This window comes from Gymnoscopelus braueri (genome assembly GCF_963280865.1).
Source record: "Gymnoscopelus braueri genome assembly, chromosome: 17".
Classification (NCBI taxonomy): Eukaryota; Metazoa; Chordata; class Actinopteri; order Myctophiformes; family Myctophidae; genus Gymnoscopelus; species Gymnoscopelus braueri.
Genome location: NC_137617.1, coordinates 22,114,377 through 22,136,483, shown reverse-complemented (window position 1 = coordinate 22,136,483; position 22,107 = coordinate 22,114,377). Strand labels below are relative to the sequence as shown.

General features: G+C 42.6%; 1 protein-coding gene across 2 annotated transcripts in view; it reads right to left on the bottom strand.

Annotated features, from left to right (window-relative positions):
• Window positions 1–19,459, bottom strand: part of rab26 (RAB26, member RAS oncogene family) — an 85,305-nt gene extending 65,846 nt beyond the window's left edge. For both annotated transcript variants that reach the window (XM_080454888.1, XM_080454889.1), the window contains exons 1-2: window positions 18,971–19,459; window positions 15,291–15,401 (exon numbers count right to left, since the gene is read on the bottom strand). In XM_080454888.1, coding sequence (XP_080311014.1) covers window positions 15,291–15,401; window positions 18,971–19,156 — 297 coding nt within the window. In that variant the 5' untranslated portion in view covers window positions 19,157–19,459. The remainder of the gene's footprint in view (window positions 1–15,290; window positions 15,402–18,970) is intronic.
• Between the last annotated feature and the right edge of the window lie 2,648 nt (window positions 19,460–22,107).

The following is a 22,107-nucleotide window of genomic DNA, read 5'->3' as shown; positions in this document are numbered from 1 at the left end:
TAGAGGGGGTCACGGCATGTCGGCATCGTATCCCTCGGAGCGGTTTCACAGGCACGTTAATTGATCACCTATCCGTGGCCTTACGGTGCCCTGATGGAATGGATTAAAAGACAAGCTTTGTGATATGACACAGAAACGCCTAAGGCGAGAGGGAGCACATGCGTTCTTTAACTTGGTCTGCATACAAAATAGGTTTGGATACACACTGCAGGTGTTTTTCTCCGCCGCAAGCCTTTCCTCCGGCTACCGTACTACATACTCACTGTGTCACAGTCTTTCTGTCCCCAATGAAACACAGTTCCCCCCTCTCTCTGATAATCTATCTCTCTGCCTCGCATGGACTTGCTGTATATACACCTACTGTAATCCACGTAGACCAGTGCGCGCTTCTGGTTGGTTTGTCACTTTCTTGAACTTTTCTAAACTTTGCCTCATCGCTTTCTGCTGGCTCCGCCTCCTCCTGCCGCAGCATGGCTCACTCCTCATAGACAATGCATGGAATGCAAAGCTGAAAACCGCTGCTGATGTGAATTCAGCATGTAGGGCACTACAGTCTCGCTCCCTCTCTCTCCCTTTTTTTTTTTTTACAGAAACATGCCAACTCTCTTGGTGGTTTGTACATACACTGTACATGCATACAAGCCAGGGTACATCATGGTTGACTGTGAGTGTGTGTGAGTGCGTTTATGCAAGTGGGTTGCTCACACATGTCATTCTGTCACTCTGTGCCGTTGTCGTGCTGAGGCCACCCAGGGACCTCGACCTCCCCTCGCTTCCTCCAACCTCTGCCACTCCGGCGCTTTCTCTCTATTGAAACAGACAGCCCTGCACACTGCTGACCTCCTGCTCAGCTTTACTAGGCGGGGGGTGGGTGGGTGGGTGGGGGAATCAGAGGTCAGATTCACAGACCCCTGGAGTCCGAGTACACAGCAAAATCCTAGTTTAACTAAAAAGTGAAAAAATGGACCCTCAGGATCAGAGATAACAAACACACAGGATTTGTGTTGGAATACAGTTTTATATATGTACTTAATCAAGCTGCTTTTTATACTTTCAAATATCTATATGTATCTATAAAATTGCCTGTCTACACCCAAAATAGTGATGCAAGTTTGAAAGTGGTTAAAATGCCTGATATTTGCCTGCACATCAGAGCAACAGTATGCTATTGAAAGACCCAACTCTTCTTATGGAAATAACTACGTAATGGTTCCATTTGCCTGTGTTGTGAAACGCTTAAGTCCTAATGTCCCCTGAGCATCTAGCACATTGTGCTTTAGCTGGGAGAAACTTTACTGTATATGTGAGTGCGACCCCCACTACTGAAAAATATGACACACTATTGTCTGCAGCTCCCACACAGCCTGCAGGCGAGCTGGGCTGGGCTTAGCTGGAAGGGCAGTCCAAGTCTTGCCAGACATAATGACGCCTCATTCCGACCAAGATGAACCTACAGTAGTGCTGGGTCTGTCTGGGCTGGTGCTAGTGCCAGTTCACAGTTTGTTCAATCAATGGTGAAACTTGTAAACACCGGTTTGGTCTTCCACAGGTTAGAGAGCCACATCAATGCAATGGAAAAGAACCAGTACGTTTCCTTGCAGTTTATCGTTGATCGTTAATCTACTCTCTCTGTGTGTGTATAAAGCAATCTTTTTTTTATCGTGAAGCAATTCTGTTCTTAGAGGTTTTAGTATGACCAGTTTACAGCAGGCTGGTCTCTAAACAGACATACCAATCTTTATAATCTTCACCAATGAGGGGAAAACTGCTTCGCAAGTTGCTGCAATTAAGAGAATTGCTGAAAAATATAGGCTATTATTTGCACACATGTGCCCCGAAGCAAGCATCACACCCAGGTGTGGCTGGGTCAGAGCACACTGGATCTCTCATCCAGAGACCTGTATTTCACTGTCGATATGTTTCTATGTATGAACACAGTTCTGTAGGTAGGTACAGTATGTACAATACTGTATTTACAGTACATTTACAACTACTGTATCATTAATGCCTTTATCTGCTACAGTAACTATTGATGGCCATGAAAAAATCATAAGAAATGCCCTCCGCTGCCCCCATACCAAACCGCTGAGATACTCTTGAGCAAGACACTTACACAATTTACTCAATTTATACAATAAATGGCCGATTATTGTGACCAGTAGACAATGTTTGTACCGGGCAGCTCCCAGGAGGAAAATGTGATGAAGGGTGTTGCTCAAAACGGCTTACAGAACTACAGCATGCAATGTTCAGGCAACCTATTCGAAGGTTAAAAGGTTTTTCCACTTATTCAGTCAACACTATTTGAATACACAATTAGGCTACTGCCTCTTTAGAGCTTGCTTTTACCATATTGCTGTATACAATTTCTCTGCAGCTTTCACATTTTGTCCAGATGCTTTTTGAACAGGTCTGCCTCTAACAAAGAGATTCTTAGTCTGAAGTGGACAACCTGGTTAAATTGTTCAGGTAGCTAAAGTCGAAGCAAAACACGTAACACATAAGAAAAAAACATTATCAACAGAAAGGCAACTCCACATTGAAGCCAGAAACCCTTGTCAACATTAAATCGTGACAAAGCACGAGGCGGTGAGCCAATCTCTAGCCAGCCAAGCTTACATACTGCAATAGGCCCTTTCTACTCGCTCATCTGTTCACCTTGTTGTCACGGTTACTGGTCCATAACAACAGTCGCCTGGGCAGCAGAGTAGCTCTTGAGGAGTCACATGACTGTTTGGGGGGAAAGAAAGTAGGACCAAGCTTGTCTTACTACACAGCACATGTGAGTCATGCATTGTAAAGCTCCTCTATGCATTTCTCAGGCATCTTTTCTGTATTAGTGCTGCAGTTGTAACCACTGTAGTGGTGCCTTTTTATCCTTCAGAAAATACTTCTTTGGAAAACAGTCTGGGGGAAAAAAACTAAGTAGTGGCTCCTGAACCAGCAGTATCATGTCTAATCCAATTCCTTTTGTGACTTCCCAACTTGATTCTATTGTACATTGTTGAAGACAGTACTGCTGCAGGACAGATGCAGGCGAAACATTAGCATTGTAGCTTTCATTCATATGGATGTGTGTCTGGTCATCTTTTCTAAGCTAATGGTTAGAGAAGTGATCTATGAACTTACCTCTGGACAGCTTCCAGTTAGTTAGAATCCCTACTGAGGATATCTAAATGATCAAACTGAATACAACATGCCCTCACACCAATGAACAACCACTGTAGAGGTACAGTACTGGTCGAGCAAGGCACTTCACCCATAACTACGAGTAGTTCCCAGCTGATCCATTATCCCACCTCCGCACCACTGAAAAACCTAGATTATTATAACATTACATAAGAGGAATACATTACAGGCTCAAGGCATTATCAGAGCATAATAGATATGGATTACAAAAGGGAAAGAGGGAACAGTGATGTAAGATTAATGAAGAACACGGCCTTGACTTTGTAGCCTGTTCCTGGCTGTGCTGCCATCCCACGGTGCCCTATTAGCGATGAGAATGAGCATGTTTCATCTCCTTGCTTATTCATGACTTCCGAAGCGTCTACCAGGAGGGACTTATTTTCAGCCTGCAATCGCTGCCGTGGAGGGCACATACCCTACACTACACTACACTACATTATGTTGATGAGGAGACAGAGTGAGGAGGATGATGATGACGGTCATTTTCTGGCTTTAATATTAGATGTGTCTTTGTTGTTTGGCATCAGTTTATGGCACGCATTGAATCCATCAATTCATAATTCATGTGCAGCCAATTTACAGTGAATATAATGAGGAATCTACAATCTATCAATGGTAAAACATTTACAGCAGTTAGCCTAAGCAGGCCTCAAATTATGATATTCAGTCAATTTACACATTGAATCAATTAATTCAATCAAACCAATTTCATTCAATGGTTTTGAAAAGACAATGGTTATGTTGACAGTAACCATGGTGATGATGAGAATTGTGTCAGTTAAAATGATAAATGATCACTTGGGAATTCATCATTGGCCCTCGGGTTGGCGAGGTGCAGCATGTCCGAGGTTGGATACCAAGGGTCAGCCTTATTTATTCACAAAGACAACAAGAAAAGCCATCGGCTCTGGCCGATAAGCCTGCCCTCGGTTGGATAAACTTGGACAAGGATGAATGCCTGGATGATAATCTATACTTGTGTCGTAACCACCTGCAAACATTTCCTCATCTTCTCCCTTGACCTATAATTGAAATGCTGTCCCAAATTGTTGCCACAAGAATTGTCATACTTTGCATGTGCTTGTCCACATGATTTGATTCTTTCTGTTTCAAATGATAAAAGCTCTGGTTCAAAGCACATAAAATAAAAAATAAAAAATACAATCGTGAAAAGAAGAGATGCAACTTCCACTAAGGATGCAACTGTGATTTATAAATCCCCCCAAAAAAACAATAACATGGTGTCAGAACTGCAGCATTTGTTTGTCTTCACGCAGCTGATGACAATTCACTCCATGGAATACATTATTCTGCTGTATTGTTTAGACGATGGGAAACAAATGCCTGAACAGCTGAACTTGAAGCATGTCTTTCTTTTAGTGTTTATATAGCTAGATTTCATTGTGTTTAAGTGTATAAACAATTAAGCTACTGTAGGTAAACTGACACACTGTATAGTGACACTGCTCACTCACTGTGGCACGATGCTCATGGACTAGTCACTAGTGGGATATACACTAGTATCATAATTAGAGGCCTGCTTAGGCTAACTGCTGTAAATGTTTTACCATTGACAGATTGTATATTCCTCATTATATTTACTGTAAATTGACTGTGCATGTTTATCCATGCTCCCACTGTGTAGCTAGCTGAAACTGTGCATATACATATCAACTTTTACCAATATGCCCATATTACTGGTGATAGATTGTACATTGATACTTACAGTATGCCTTTATTTTTACATCTATATTACATGTACTGTATATTTAGTAGGGGCACAGGCCTACTCAGGACCGATGTAAGTGGGGAACGACACAAGGTTGGATTGCATGACCCACCCAGTTATGCAATACCCGTAGTACTTGTTGTCAGAGTACCCGTAACCAAAACAACACTGCAACGTCTTCCTCAGTCAATTCCGTAATTCCTCCAACGCTCCTGCATGGTACATCTTTACCGTGTAATGACGCGGTCAGTGTGTGTTAAAGACACACTATGTAATTTGTTGTTGTATCATCATATCATTATCGAGGGCCAAATATTGTCACAGTATTGAATCGTGAGTTACTTTTATATCAACCCACCCCTATGCAACATGTGACATCACAGGATGTAGCACATTGACATCACAGGGAGCCAGCTGAGGAGCCACCAACAGACTGTAATCAGCACTGGTCGGCCCCTGGAGGACTGGGATCGATTAAAGACTACCTCAACGAGGAAATGATGAGGGCTCTGTGTAAATCATAAGGATGTGTGCGCACGCACACGCGCGCACACACACACACACACACGCACACGCACACACACACACACACACACACACACACACACACACACACACACACACACACACACGATTGCATTGCGATGTAGATTACATTCCTTGATTTATGGACCTCCAGAGGCATATGAAGGCATAGATAGAGACAGATAGATAGGGGCAGAGGAACACTGCTGGGTTCACCTCTGCATGTTAACTGTCTCCACATGTCTGCATTAATATGGGTTATTGCATGTCTGTGAGCTCAACACCTACTGTAACTGCTTTATTATAGGCATTTATTCATCCGATAGACAGCTTAATGTCCTGAGACCTATACACCTTGCTACTGTACAACTTCAACACAAATTGGCACTTACAGTCAGCTTTATCCTGGGCTGACCTTCTCCAATGTATTTAATAACATAGCTGCAGGAGTGTTATATTCTGATAAAACCGTTACCTTGTGCATGTCAGAAACAGAAACAGAGTAAATAGGAAATTAATCTGATCATTTTACTCAGTGCTCATCAATCAGATTACTTTAATTAAGAATGCAAGGCACACATTGGATTCAGAAGGAGTTTGGGGTTAGAGTGTGCCACCGATTGTAAACTACTGTGGTTACATAATTGCAATGGTCCACTAAAATGTGTATTTATTTAATTATAACTGTTCCCATTGTTGCTAAATACAAATGACATCAAATGAACCATTTAAATAATTAATGGCAATCAAAGCCAATCTCGATAGATTGGATTGTAGAAAGATACTTCCGCACTGCAGACACTCTGCTTCTCAAACGCTCCTGGTAGGGTTTGAAGCCATGGATGGAACAAAACCATGTTGCAAACACAGCATCAAAGATCCCAGACAGGTGGAACCCAGGTGCAACAACGCTGCCAATAGCACCAGACATTTTACACAGATTTCTAAATTTTCAGTTTGAACTTTTTCTTAAATCTCCGGTAAGTGGTGCTTACCACTTTCTTGTCGTATTGTTGTTTTGTAATTAAGCTCTGATTAAATCAGTGTGTGAGCAACCAGCAACTAAAATACCTTGCATATCCAAACCTACCTGGCCAGTAACAGTGACTGGTATACTGAAGATACTGCTGCTAAACGTGCCTCTGTGGCCAGCCATTTTCCACTCACTGTTGACCATACGCACACCGTACACGTACACACATAAACACAGAGGGCCACAGTGTGTCACATGACCATTAGCTATAAAATGCATTATGTTCCTGTCACGCTCTGACACACACACACACACACACACACACACACACACACACACACACACACACACACACACACACACACACACACACACACACACACACACACATTTACTATGTACTTGTCCTACCCTCATTTGAGCCACTATGCCCACTACCCAGCCTTAACCTGAACCTAAGCACTAACTCTAAAAACTCCCTTTGAGGAGAGGCAAACAGCATATACTGTAATCTAGTATGAATATTGTACAAATGTGTGTGCACTTGCACTGCACACACACACACAGACAAACAGATATACATGCGGCGCGAGCACACACACACACACACACACACACACACACACACACACACACACACACACACACACACACACACACACACACACACACACACACACACACACACACAGTAAGGTGGTGTAATCATTAACTGTGTTAGGTTGTTTGAGGCATAGGAAATAGCTGGTGAGGAAAGATACTGTATACTACTGGACTGAAAGGTAGAATACAGACTTATTAACTCTGCCAGGCCGGAACGACCGGGAGACAGTGATAATATTTTCGCCCCTGTCTGTCCGTCTCCGTGTGCGTGTCTTTCAACAGCTAATCTCAGGCACCACTTTGCAATGGTAATTCCAGTAGACCTAGGAAGAATCTCCACCCCAAACTTTTCAAATCGGCCTCAAGGTGGCACTATAACGCTTCACTTTTTGGCTTAACATTAGGTCATATAATCAAACTTTTTTCCCCCTGGATTCCTTGGATCATAAGCAACATTTCGTAACCCAGCCCTTAACCCTTAAAGGGGCAGCCGCGCAGCAAATAGTCAGTTAGACGCGCTGTAATTGGCCAGTAGTCAACGCGCTGTGATTGGCCAGTAGTCACTTTGAATGGCAGCATGCCCCCTCTAAAATGGCGGCCGCGATACAGGTCGCTCCAACGAACTGCAGAGGCCAATGAGGTATCTAGGCTTCTATATCTATGCTTAGCAGTAGCCTAAGTCCTGTCCTGTGTTTCATTCTTACTGGCTGCTGTTGCTGCTGTGACATCTGAATCTCTTTATGGGGATTAAATGGTGCTTGTTAAGTGACTTCAGCGCTTGATATTTAGCACTGATCATCAATTTGAATCAGCTGTGTGGAGGGAGATCTTGTAAGTAAGTAGGCAGACTAATATGACCCTTTCTGATTACTGTCAGATTGTGTTCCCATATTATTGTTGACTGATTTGATCCCTCAAATGAATTGAATGACTAACAAATTCACACACCCCCTTTTACCCAGTAAGCTCCCTACAGCCAAATTCCAATACCCAGTGTCATCCTTGATAACACCTTAACAGAGTCATTTCAATCTGGAGTAAGACAAGGCTGCATCCTCTCCTCTATTCTGTTGCTGATTACCATCGACTGGGTGATGCGTCAAACAACATCAGACCTTCCCTGTGGAATCCAATGGACCCTGTTATCTTGTATGGAAGACCTTGACTTTGCAGACAACCTGGCAGTCATGTCATCCACTAGTAGCCACCAACTTCGCAACATCTGGAAATCCAAACAATGTAGCCTCAAAACTAAGATCAATCTCAACAACAGCAATGTTAAAGGATTAGTTCACCCAAAATTATTATTTTCTATCAATGACACACCCCATGAAGCCTTGAATTCATGGATTTGTTTTTTTTTTGTCAATAATTTGATAACCGGGTCATCGGTGAGTAGGAGTGAACTACTCCTTTAAGGCTGTCCTGGGGCTGGAAAGTAACAAAGCAGGATATGAGAAAGGTCAAATCTGCAACATCTTTTGGCCAGATAAGATCTCAAATCAGGAACTTTATAAGAAGACCGGCAGCTTGCATATGTCCCTTGAGATAAAGAGACCCAGGTTAAGATGCCTCTGTCATGTGTTGAGGATGCCCAATGAAAGGTTACCCAAAGTTGCCTTGAGATGGACCCCAATTGGGAAAAGTAAGAGCCGCAGACCAAAGAACACTTGGCGAAGGGCAGTGATGATGGAGCTGAAGGAGATAAAGGTCTTTAAGCACAGGCCAACGCACCAGACATGGTTCAGTGGCAGTGTATGATTTCAGCCTTATGCCCCAACTGGGACGAAGAGGATAAGCAAGTAAGTAAGTATGCATATTTTCATGGCAATGACAAGCTATACCATCCGTTGGTTGTGTTCCAGTGATCCAGTTGTATGACACGTCATAAGTGATCGCCGAATTTGTCGTTGCTTTGAAATGACGCTGGGTGAGCGTAGAGCATTCCGATCCTATGAGGCCAACCCGGTCGATTACTCCGTCCTCGTATCTAATCCTCTCCTACTTGCTGGGGGCGGGGCTAAGGCGCGACTGGAGGACGCAAGGGGAGTGAGCGAGTGTGAATGTTGGGGTATTGGAATTTGGGTTAAAATTGTGGATAGATTATACCTCCAAAGCCGCTTTCACTTCTGCACATAGGGGGCACCACAATCGCAAACAGTTGAACCCCCCCCCCCCCCCACTGACAGCTCTGGGGTGGTGAGCAGGCCTGGCGAAGATCTGCGCTCTGAGTAGCACACTTTTCTAGTATGTGCATGTACACACATTTTATTCATTCTCCCCTTCTCTCTGTCTCTCATGGACGCACGCACACACACGATCCACACTTCATTCAAATTCAGGTACACTCCTGAGAAAATACTCCACTGGAGGGGTGTGGAAACAGCTGAGAATGAAAAATAACCTGTAGCATTCTCCAGCTCGCCGCCACAGCAAACACAGATATAAATCCAATCAACCAAACCACCCATGTCACCTAAACCTGGAGGGGGGAGCGAGACAGAGACTCAGAGAGAGAGAGAGAGAGAGAGAGAGAGAGAGAGAGAGAGACGCGAGCGATTGATTGAGACAGGGGCAGGCCATGACTCATTTATTTCATTAAGCGTCGTCAGAAATATATAAATAGAGGGGGACAAAAACAGAAAAGGATAAACTTAACTGTCAGCCGGTGAGCAAAAGTGATGGATCACCACTATCTTGGATTTGAACAAGCAAGGAAAATACTGATTTCCTAAGCTGTCAAAACAACTCCATTCTGAGCCCATTTGATGGCCGGCTGGTTAAGACCTCCTGTTCTGGTCCCATGTGTTGCCCTTGGCGGGCCTCAGATCTCATCTTCCCTTCACTGTCTAACGGAATTACAAATGAGGGTGCCCTCCCATTGTCCTTAAGAAATAAATTAATAAATACAATTCATTCTGATTCAAAAGCTATTTCCCACAGCTGCACCCTGCAGAGGCACAAAGTCTTTCTTGTACTTCAATTCGCACCCTACACATTGTCCTTATTATTTGTGCTGTTAACCATCTATTTATTCTATGTATTTTTCATTTTACATTTCTTTTATTTATGCTATAAGAATTCATGTATAGATACAGCTGAAAGAAAACAGGTCTTTCTTATTTGCCATGTGTTGGAACACTGCAAGGGGGAAAAATGCTTTAGAAAATCGCCTCTTCATTCGTAGCCTCACAAATCCCCCCCCCCCACACACACACACACACACACACCTTTTTCCACATAATTTCATGTAAGTTATATAATTTCATGTAAGTTATCCCGTCGTGGTCCCCCCGCGAATACACACACACACACACACACACACACACACACACACACACACACACACACACACACACACACACACACACACACACACACACACACTCACACACACACACACACACACACACACACACACACACACTCTCTGTGTGTGCTTGTGGCAGACGGCAAGAGTGTAACGGCCGATCTACACCAGACTTTTCAAAGCGCGCGTATGCGTGGCGCGTAGAGCGCGTTTGTTTAGATCCAATTGATATCAATGATAGCGGCTACACCAGGCGCGCGGATACGCGAGTCCCGCATACGCAGGCTTTAAAATAGGACAGGATCTAAAAGTGCGTGTGTGCGTGTGTGCGTATATGCGCGTGTGTGCGAGAAAAGTCTGGTGTGTTTCCACAGTGAGACAGCGGGTCTGTGGATTCGACGCATGCGCAGTTTGATAATTTGTTCCATAGCTCGCAGGCCATCCCACAGCTGAATCCGTAACCATGGCGACATTCTTTTTACATAAAAACGCGAATAAACAGCTGACAGTTGGGGAAATCGAAAAACGGGCTTCGCTGTTAGGTTAGGTGCACATGGTAATGGTCAATGGCTGTGTGCAAATTCAGATCAATTGCTCCAGCCACTGAGGAGAACCGGGCAGAACAATTTTGGTCTCACCACCACTACAGAGGTTTGTCAAATTATAGGAGGACGTGGCAAATCCTCTGAAAATGTTAACTTCATACCAAGAATTGAAAGAAAATAAGGCCCATATACAGTATATTCAATCAGACGATGCTTGTACACCCCAAGAGGTGCTGATTTTAGTAACAAAAAGAAAAGAAAAAAGAAAAGGGTACTTTAGTGATCTCTGTGGGGAAATGACTTATCTGCATTACCCATCCTATCAGGTGTAATATGCAGCACAAGGGGGAGCAGGGGGTGCAATTAGAGATTTAGTGTCTTGGACACATGAAATCTGGCTGAGCCGGGGATTGAACCAGGAACCTTCCAATTGCTAGAATGCCACTCCACCTCAAGAGCTCTTGCAAGATAAAGTTCTTCAAACATATTCCTCCTCGGGATTCACATTCATCGCATATTCCTTGACAAAAGGACACCACGGTCTAACTTAATGCAATAATACATGGACTATCAATTACTTATCTCGGCCAGGCCGAAGGCAGGGTACAGAGATTATGTCTCCGCATCTGTCTGTGGGTCTGTGTGTGTCTGGGAAGCCGGAGCTAATCTTGCACGCTATACTTGCCAGTAGGCCAAGGAAGTCACTCCACCCCAATGTTTTCTAATTGGTCTCATGGTGGCAGTAACCATGTGGTTCAAAGATTTTAACCAGATGTTGTAGAAATGACGCAGCTACCTCGGATCCTGATGGCTGAAAGCCATGACTTACACAGCCCTGCTTAAGTCTCTCTCTCTCTCTCTCTCTCTCTCTCTCTCTCTCTCTCTTATCTATTGGCAGAGATATGTGCTCCACGGAGCACCCCTTTCCAGCTTCCATTCCACTGTAAAGCTGGCAGCATATTCCAAACTAAGTCAAACTTGCCAAAAATAACAAAGTTGTCTGAAGACGAAAATGTTTAATACTTGGCTGTAGCTCCACTCCAGACCCATAGAGAGAGAGAGTTCTGACACTCGCGTTCACTTCATCGGGCCAGGTCTTCTCCATAGCCGTCTATTAGCGAATAGTGACAAAGCCCTAAACAGGAAGTTCATGGAATGCATTGAAGTCTACGGCTCCTTGTAACTATTTCCAGTTTACATGAACCACGTGACCGGCACTGTTTTTGCCCCCTCATTGGCGCAACTCTCTAATACAAGGCTCTGCTCCACTTCATGTTCTGAACTAAAGACCCCGCCCACAGTAGTATACAGTGCATCTCCATAGCCGCGGGAACTAGGGGGGCCTAGCGGCTGCCCCCCCCCCTTCCCCAGGTACCCTCCCTCACCTCGGGCAGGAGGTTGAGGACATTGAGAATGAACGAAAAGAAAAAAGAAGTCTATCAAGCAGTTGACATGAGGGAATTCATTACAATCACCCCAGAGTGCAAGAGCACATAATTGGAATATTGTAAGGTAATCTTTACTTGGTTCGAGTCCTGAAGGTCACCAGTGACCCTAGGATAGTATTTATTTATTTTGAATTATCTCTGTCCTTATAAGAGCTAGAAACTTACTTTAAAGCCTGTCTAGTAGCTGACAAATTTGCCTATCAAACGTTGTCGCGGTAACACCTTGTTCAAACGCTTTGTAATCCATCCTTGACATAAAGTAAAAGCTCTGTTGTACTGGAATGTGTATATCCTGGCTATTGGGTTTTTTAGAAAGAAGAACTTGTTCTTGACTTGCTGTGTGTAACGTTTGTCATTAAGCAACATGTTTTGCCGCTGTGTCAAACTGTGTTTATGGTCTGATGCCATACTGTAGTGTGTCTTATGTGATGGTATTGCCAGTGTCGCTGGATATACCGTCACCCCCCCCCCCCCCCAGTCCAAAAGAAGTTCCCGTGGCTAGGTGCATCTCTGCTGTTTGTTTACTTCGACCTCTGACATGCTTTGACATAATTTGACTGAGAAGTTTCGCCATTTCTGGCGACAAACACAATGGAGAACGTGTGTGCTATCTCTCCATGAATTCATTGCTGTCTGGTTGTGTTTGTAGTCCCTCAGATACAGATTATAGAGATTTGTACCTCCTAACTTCCTCAGCCAACATTTATTCAAAACTGTCCATGGTACGTTGCCAGAAGATTGCAGAAATAAAGTAAATTACAAGCACACAAGATGTTTCACTGGTGTCTCTGTGGTGATGTTCGGCTAGTTAGAAACTCTGGAGGTGCAAGAAATGCCAAGGCAATGCGTTTGTTAATTTGCTCCGCAATGACATCATTTTATTCGTATTGACCTGCCAAAATTATTTTCCGCTCAAGGCGCTGCAGCCTTGAGTCACTCTGGCTCAGCAGATTTGCTAAATGCCTAAAAGGCAAAAGTTTAATTGTCTGCCAGGGAAACATTGTCCTCTTTAGAGTGTTAATTCTGTGGTGACGAGGACATTGCTTAGCGGAGGACAGGACAGCACAAGCAGTGAAACAGGTCAGCGGCTTTGGGTCACGGCTGTGACATTTAAGCACCATTATGTTTTTAAACTGGCACTGAAACAATGATCTGATAGTTGCCCTGGGAGACAATGGACAATAAACGGATAAACTCTTAGCAGTAAAAATACATAATTAGTTCCATCAATTTATTGACAACTAACTTTTAACGATGCAATTAACGTCTTACAAGGCCGGTGCAATAATTACCTTCCTAGCACAGCTATTGTAATTTCATGTCAGGCTGTACTTTAATGCTACAATTTATACGTTTTATGTCCGTTGAGAAGTAATTGCAACGAATTGAAACTATAATAAAGATTTAGCAGCGCAATCTTTCAAAGTCAGCCATACCACCCACGCTAGAAGGTATGGTACAGTCAGTGTCCTAACCCAGGGGCCCCCAACCTTTTTGGCCCCAAGGACCCCTTCCAATATTTTCAATGCCAAATGCTTCCGCAGACCCCAGGTTGGGGTTCACTGTCCTAGCCGACACCAGGGTCGATTTCTCAGTAGGGAGTAGGGTAGTCTTGTGTAGCCAGCCAACTGATAAGTCTGGTGACGTTCTAATTCTGTGTGGGCTAGAGGTAGGTGGTAACAATTCTGAGATTTAAAATAAATAAGCTTTGAGAGCGGTCCTTCCTAATCTGGGCAGAGGTATTCAGTCGGTGTGTTAAAGGCGGTAATGGCGTGCTTCCTTATAGGTACACATGTTTTATAAACTCCTCAAAAAGTTTGGAAACTGAACTTCTGGTCGATTATTTCTCCCCTTCAATAATACCAATTGGTATTGCATTTTATCGTTTATCGTCGAAATGTAGATCCTGTGGTAGGGTATGACCACTACAGGCTGACAAGTGGTACTGCCTGAAGGTCAAAATTCAATTTCTCCCCAGGCAAGCTTTGTAGACCAAATCATCATAACATTACCACAACCAATATCCGGGTAGATAACGCCAGCAGCATCGCATTGGAACAGAATTATTCATTAACCTTATTTCTGGAAGAACAGGACACTTGATATGATATTGTTATTGACTATTGGAAATATATTATTTTGTTCTAAATATCCACACATCAATAACATAGACATAGCTAATGTTCTGGATATTTTATATTATATTCCATAATATCCATAGACATTATACTCGGAAATATCGCTCTACATGTTTGTTTACTATTAGCTTAGTGGTAAGGATTTCAGTACTTGCGTGGGGGACCCAGGTACGAATCTCGGGAAGGACATGAAAGTTACAGAGTGCAGCTTTAAGTAGAGATGTACATTGACAAACACTGACAGGCTTGTTAGGATAACTGTTGGTATACAGTATATTCATTACTGATAGAGTGTGTACATATTGTATATTCAATATACTCATTGTTGATAGACTCCACATATACAGCATTCATTGACTCATACATAAGAATATATTGTTGATAGACTGTACAAACAGTACATAGTATATTTATTGATAAACTGTAGCTACATACATTCACTCAGAGACCCATTGCAAATATTTTGTGCCACAAACTAAGTTCAACTGTGTTTTGTTTATCTTGCTTTAACCATACCCAATTACCCATGCATATGCCTTTAAGGTTTCAACCTTATTGCTGTTGCTCCTATGATGCCTGAATTTCCCTCACAGTATCAATAAAGGCCTGTCTGTCTATCCATACATACATCCACTAAAGTCTTCCATGGAGAGCAACATACACGAGACGCTCATACTTTTGTCTAGCTTGAATTGCGCCATAGGGATAAAGTTGATGAATAGATTCATAAAGATTTGTATGGTATATTGGTATTATGTGAATGTCGGTATTACCTTGTGTGTGTGCATACAGTATGTGTGTGTGGATGACGTGCATGTGTGTGTACTCACCCGGAAGTCAATGCCCACAGTGGAGATGAAGCTACCAGCCAGAAAGGCTCCGTCTTTGAAACGGACCAGCAGACAGGTCTTCCCAACACCTGAGTCTCCTACCAACATCACCTGGAGAGAGAGAGAGTAGACAGACGGACAGAGAGAGACAGAAAAAGAGAGAGCAAGATTATGACAGTGTTTGACAGTTCAATTTCACATAGAGGGAGGGACGGAGAGAAAGAGAGAAAGAGAGAGAGAGAGAGAAAGAGAGAGAGAGAGAGAGAGAGAGAGAGAGAGAGAGAGAGAGAGAGAGAGAGAGAAGGATTTCTGAAAAAAAAAAGATTTTAAGGTGAGTCCGAGGGAGAAGATGATATTGAGAAGGAGAAGTTGGGAAATGGAGAGAAGGGGGTGAGAGGGAGTGTGATGGGTGAACAAGACAGATGTTAAGGTGATAGTGAGGGAGGAGGGGAGAGAGGGACAGACAGGTAAGAGAGGAAACGTACAAAACAGGGGGAGAGACAAATATGTAAGAGAGAGAGACGTGGAAGATTGGAGAGATCTAATTCCAACTTAATATTTCATTATTCTTTCTTTTTGTAATTGTTACTTTATATTACAGAAGTGTTATCTCGAGGCTACCATAGATAGATGGAGAGAGAGAGAGAGAGAAAGAGAGAGAGAAAAAGCCTTGATCTTGGTAAGGCATGGTCCATTGATTTACAGAATCCCCCAGTCAAAGGGGATGGGAGCTTATTGAGACCTCCGTAACTGTGTGTGTGTGTGTGTGTGTGTGTGTGTGTGTGTGCGTGCGTGCGTGCGTGCGTGCGTGCGTGCGTGCGTGCGTGCGTGCGTGCGTGCGTGCGTGCGTGCGTGCGTGCGTGCGTGCGTGTGTGTGTGAGTGTGCGTGCGTGCGTGCGAGCGAGCGAGAGAGAGAAAGAGATTGCTGTGGAAAACTTCAATTTAAATCTACAGTATAAACACACACATATACACACACTCACACACACGTACGCACACAGATGAATGAAAGTAATTTCCAATGACTTCAAAGGGAGAGAGAGGCAGAGCGCAGAGACCGTTGAGAGAATATATAAGAAAAGAGGTGGGAGATTGAGATAACAAGCTTCCTCCTGGATGGAAAACAAACAAAAGAAAGAGGTTAATGGAATGGCACACAGTAGTGTTTCACTTTTTTTTGTTCCTTCTTTCTTTTCCTTCCTCCCTCCACCCTTTGGGTTGTCTTCCTTCCTTCCTTTCTCTCTTCCTGTCTTTCTCCTCCTAATCACCTGTTAGCAGAGGTATGATGCGGTCTGAAGTGTCAACATAGTGCAACATTAACTATCATGTACTGTAGCCTTTTAGGAATCTGCGGATGTGGACTATGTTGGCATGGCTGGCCTTGTAACAGCCCTGCTGTCAGCTCATAATGTCATACATGCAACTCATAGCTGAGAGCCTTTACCCTCTCCCCCAGAAAATAACAGGGAAATGTTTATTGTTAAGAGGGTTTCTTGGGCCCAGGGATGACAGATGTCTAGTAGTCTAGCTTTGCAGTCCTTATTGGGGGTCCAATGTTCCATGTTTCACACAGAGCTTACTTACCTTACTGCATCGCAGCTTGTGCCCATATAGTGCTATTTAGTTACAGTGTGTTGTGTGTGCACAGCAAGTGACCCACGAGCATACAGTCCCACAGGCACATGCATGTATCTCACTCTCTGTTGACACAGCTGCAATGTGGCCATCAGTCACTGTCATATTGCAGTGGTTCTCAACCAGTGGGTCAGGACCCAGAAATGTACACAGAAGCCCAAACAATGGCTTTAACAGACAAACAGAGTAACATAGTTGTGTTATTAAAAGGTGGTGTAAGTGATATTTTTGGTTAAAACAAAAAGTTGTTTGTTAAAAGGTTTAAGCTATATTGTGAATTTGTGATAGTAATCATTGCTATGTTTTGTTCAGTAAAGGAGTCTCCCTGTCTCTCCAGCTCTTTAATAAACAGAAAAAAATACTTTGCTATTTCTATTTTCAGCCAATCAGGAGAGAGTACCCATTTATCATCAATGTTTATGTTTATGTTTATGTTCAAGTTCCAATTTTGTCTTCTAACTTCTTTATGATATCGCTTCCAATTGCACTTGAGTTATCTTTCCTGATTGGATAAAATTGCTATCCTGACCTAAAAATACTTTTTTTCCTCCTTGTTAATGAGCTGGAGAAACAGTACTGTTACTGAACAAACACTCTACAGCAATGATTGTTACGAGAATATAGAGCTATTTGTCACTTATTTTAACAGAAGATATCACCTCTTCACCTTTAATAAATTAGCCTTAACTTGTTGGTCAACATCCTCTTCCAATGACAAACCAGTTCTGAACTGCTGACCAACTGCCAGGTACAAGATTAAATTGTCATGTATTTCATTTTCAACAAGCTAAATGAACCACTAGAGCTTTCATTTGGAACAAGAGAGAAACAGAAATCATATTACGCAACAAACAATAAAGAGTTAAAAGTGACAACACCTGCTCCCTCTCAGAAACAATCAAAATGTTAATGTTTTGACTTTTTCTTGCTATTGATTGTTTTCCACTATGCTCCAACAAGCAAGTAACTGAGAGTGCAATAGCTAGCGTATAGCTAATACTGAATGAAAACACAGAACCCTCTTAAAGTTGATTATGTTTGTTTACAGTAGCCGCAAGGAACTCTTTGATTCTATTTTTAATATCTGGAATCTAGAGTTGCAATACCAACCCTAGACAGTCAGCCCATACATCCAAACAGAAAAGTCCTATCTGATTGTATTAGACGATGTTAAACTCACCAACATTGCAGCTGTACGGAAAGCTTGAATTATCCTCTTTCTATCTGAAGTTTTTGTTTCATAAAAATTCCATAGACATGTTATCATACTTTCTGTCAATAAATTCCATGCAGGTGATACAGTATATTATGAGTGTTGGAGTTTGGAAGCGCTCGTTTTCAAAAACGCAACGTCCTGCATTATGTGCAATTTCGAAACAGGTGGTACGCAGGACCGTTGAATGATTTCCAACGAGCGCTTCCAAACTCCAACACTTAGAAAAATTATCACCTGCACGGAATGTATTGACAGAAAGTAGCTCATAACATGTCTATGGTGGTTTTTCATGAAACAAAAACTTTGCGGACAGAAAGAGGATAATTCAAGCTTTCCGTACAGCTGCAATGTTGGTGAGTTTAACGTTGTTTAATACAATCTGTTTGGATGAATGGAAAAAAGAATCTAAGAGTTGCTTGCGGCGGCTATGTTGACAGACAGTAATAGGCCATTGGTTCTCGAAGTGGGGTCCGGGGACCCCCAGGGGTCCTTGGGGGGGTTCCAGGGGGTCCCCAGCAAAATGTGTAAATATAGCATCAGAATAATTATGACCTTTTATACTTTGGCTATTCAAAAATAGCAGATATACAAGCTCATAGCGCGGCACCGAGTGCCGCGCTATGAGCTTGTAGATCTGCTATTTTTGAAAAATCTTGAAAATGTGTGCAAATCTTTGAATATATATATTTTTTAAGCCAACATTTGTAACTCAAATCTTTGCTTCTGGGGGTCCCTGGAACAACATATTTTTAGATGGGGGTCCGCGGCCAAATACACATCATTTTGGGGGGTATGAAAAAGTTTGAGAAGCACTGTTATAGGCTGCTACCTTAAAGGCGACATCGTAGAACTCTCCGCTGTTGCTGATGGCCGGTCTGCTCGGGTAAACCACGGCGCTGGACGGAGCGGCGGCGGACAGACCTTTACCACTCTTGGTGTTCTCTCTGCACGGGGACGGAGACGCTTTGGGGCTCCTGGAGCTGCCCTTGCCCTTCACTCCCTTCTTCCTGGACATGATCACTACTGCCTGGTGTCACAATTAAGTTGACGCCGTTAATTAATCTACGTTAATTAACGATGACAGTCTACGATGGGAGCAGCGTGTGATTTTTTTTTTGTTTGTTGTCGTTTGGTAAAACTATACTTTTCCCAGTGTTGTTTATTACAGACTACGCGAAACGCTCTATTAACTTCACCTGTCAATCAATATCATGACTTAAATAAAAACGGCTACCTAAAAACGTCTACCTTGACAACATTAAATGAGCAGCAGCTGCAGGTTTCAGCTATAGCGGTTCTCGATGCCCGACTGCGATCAGCCCCGTAGTTAAACATGTAAACTCTGTCTCTCCCTCTCTTGTTGTGGTGTGTGTGTGGAGCGCGCTGCATAGAAGGCATGGCTTCTGGACGGTGCGCTTAAAGGTACAGTACAACACGCGCGCGGTGTGTGTGTGTGTGTGTGTGTGTGTGTGTGTGTGTGTGTACGCGCACGCGCGCCCTGTGAAAAACTCATAATCTATATTCCAATAACAATAACACCCCTGACCCATGACAATTGTTCTTGTAAATCATGATCAGAGAAGTGCTGATCCTTGAGATATGTTGTTCATTTGACCTGCATATGGAACAAGCCAAGTATCATCCCTTAGTGGCAGATTGATTGATTTGTTGGTTGATTGGTTCGTTGATTGAACACTTTATTAGACAAAAAAAAAAAACAGCACAGAGGTACAGTAACACACTTGGGCTAAAAGGATAATACAAAAAAAAGTCCTGGGGACTTGTTTCCATTGTGGTCCTATGTAATCATTTCAATTCATCACTAGAGCATAGAATACACAATAATACATGTCATCAACAAATACAAATAGCTATATTTACAGAGAAAAAGGAAAATGGAAAGTCGGCTGCAGTGTAAGACCTTCCATTACAAGGGGATTTAATCTGTGTCCACTTGTAGTTTTCTGACAGATTATGTTTTCAGGCCAATTTTGAAAGAAGCTAGATACTGTACATGGCATGTACTGTACATAGGCTACATGTCTTGTCAGTCAGTAAACTTACAAATATTTGTTTGCCTTAGAAAGGAAAATTATGACCTCTTTAACAATGGAGCCCCTTAATGAGTATTTTAGAAAGTAGCCTACAGTAGTGTACTTGAGTAAAGGTAGATGGGGTGTGCATCTATATTGACTATGGCAAGACGTCCAAGCTGGAGTGCTCTATCAGATAGAGCTGGGTTATTACCGGGTAGATAGAGTCTATCTACCCAGTTCCTCAGGTGTCCACTGCTTTGGTGGACGGAAGCTTACAATTCCATTCTGACCACCCACACCACCCTATAGAGCACTAAGACTACAGTATGTGCTTTCATCGTGGATAATGAGACCATCTATATACAGTATGTTGATATTGTGCGTCCTACCTGTAACCTCAACATTATTCAGATTGTGTCCTCCATTCCTCCCTGCATTTTGATGGTGCTCTTAATGTTAATCTGACAGAGTTCCAGAAAAAAGTCATCATCTAGCCCTCCACACAGCAACACTACTGCTATTGCTGAGGCCTGGGCTACAAGTTCGATTTGATGAACGCCAAGCACGCTTGGCTGGTACAGTGTACATATATGTGAGGGTATGGAGGGAGAGGTCTCTGAGGCCAGAGCAGACATGGCATGGCATCTTTGGAGAAGGATTATGAGGAGGTTGGTGTTGACACCATAGAGGGTGAGGAGCATTAAGTAATTTAGCTGGAAAATGACTTACTATTGATACCTTAAGTATCTTACAATAGCACAGTATCTCTAAACAATGCACTTGCTTTCACAGTGATGGAGTGGCTCCTATGCGGCTCCTATAGGGGGAAATCTATTCTGGTGCTGATCGGCACTTGTCATTTCTTGTGCAAGCTGGCGCTGCCAGTAGGCCAATAAAGAATACCTGAATATATTTCAGATATTTTGTGTTGATTTCTTTTCACATTTTCTGAATTAATAATCTCAGCCCCACCGTTACTCCATATATTTGGGCAAGACTGATTTCATCAACATGACATCATCAAACATGATGTCAGAGATCCACAGCAAAGTCACATAGTTATTAGACCCCGTCTTGTTCATAGTGGAATGCTAAAACTTCTCTTGACTGTTCAGGCCAAAGCATTTCTATTGATTGTTCTCAACTGTTCAGGACAAAGCATTAATTATTGATTGTTCTGCGAGTCCAGCAGAAGAATCACATAGGTCTGCTAGTCTGTTTCTTTGCAGTAACCAATGAGCCCACTCATATAATATTGTATACTCGGGGTCCTTATGTTTATGGATCCCGAAAAATAAGAAATAAAATAAAATTAATAAGTGAAATTTTAAGATGCACTCTTTTATACACAATTTAAAATGCTGGTGAATAATACTTTATAAAAAAAAGGTCGCTTTTTGTCTATTGTTTGGTTAATTTTGATCTGATTTGATTTGACGTCTTATTGACAAAACACATATGAACAATAAAGATCAATAGATTATTTCCATTGTGGTGTGTTTGTGTGAAAGAGAGAGAGAGAGACACAGAGAGACAGATAGAGAGAGAGAGAGAACTGAGTGTCATGTTGTGTTTTGTTTTTGGGAGTAGTAGTATTAATTACAGAAACATAATTACAGAATCATAATACAACTTCCAATTAAAACAACTAAAATAACAAAAACATGGAACCTGCTACAACTCAACTAGTTATGTTTAGGTCCAGCTACTATTCAGCCAGCTCTTTATGGAAGATGTAAAGTTAACAATAGAGCTTGTAGGCTTGTAGGTAACCTATTCCACATAACCGCTGCAGAGTATTTTGAATCTACATATTACAGTCTGTGGAGCTTCCTCTGGTGGAATAACTGTGGAATGACTGTGTACAGTACATCACTAACCTTAGAAAAGTAATTGCAAAGATATTTGGTTACGACATTGTTAGAAATCC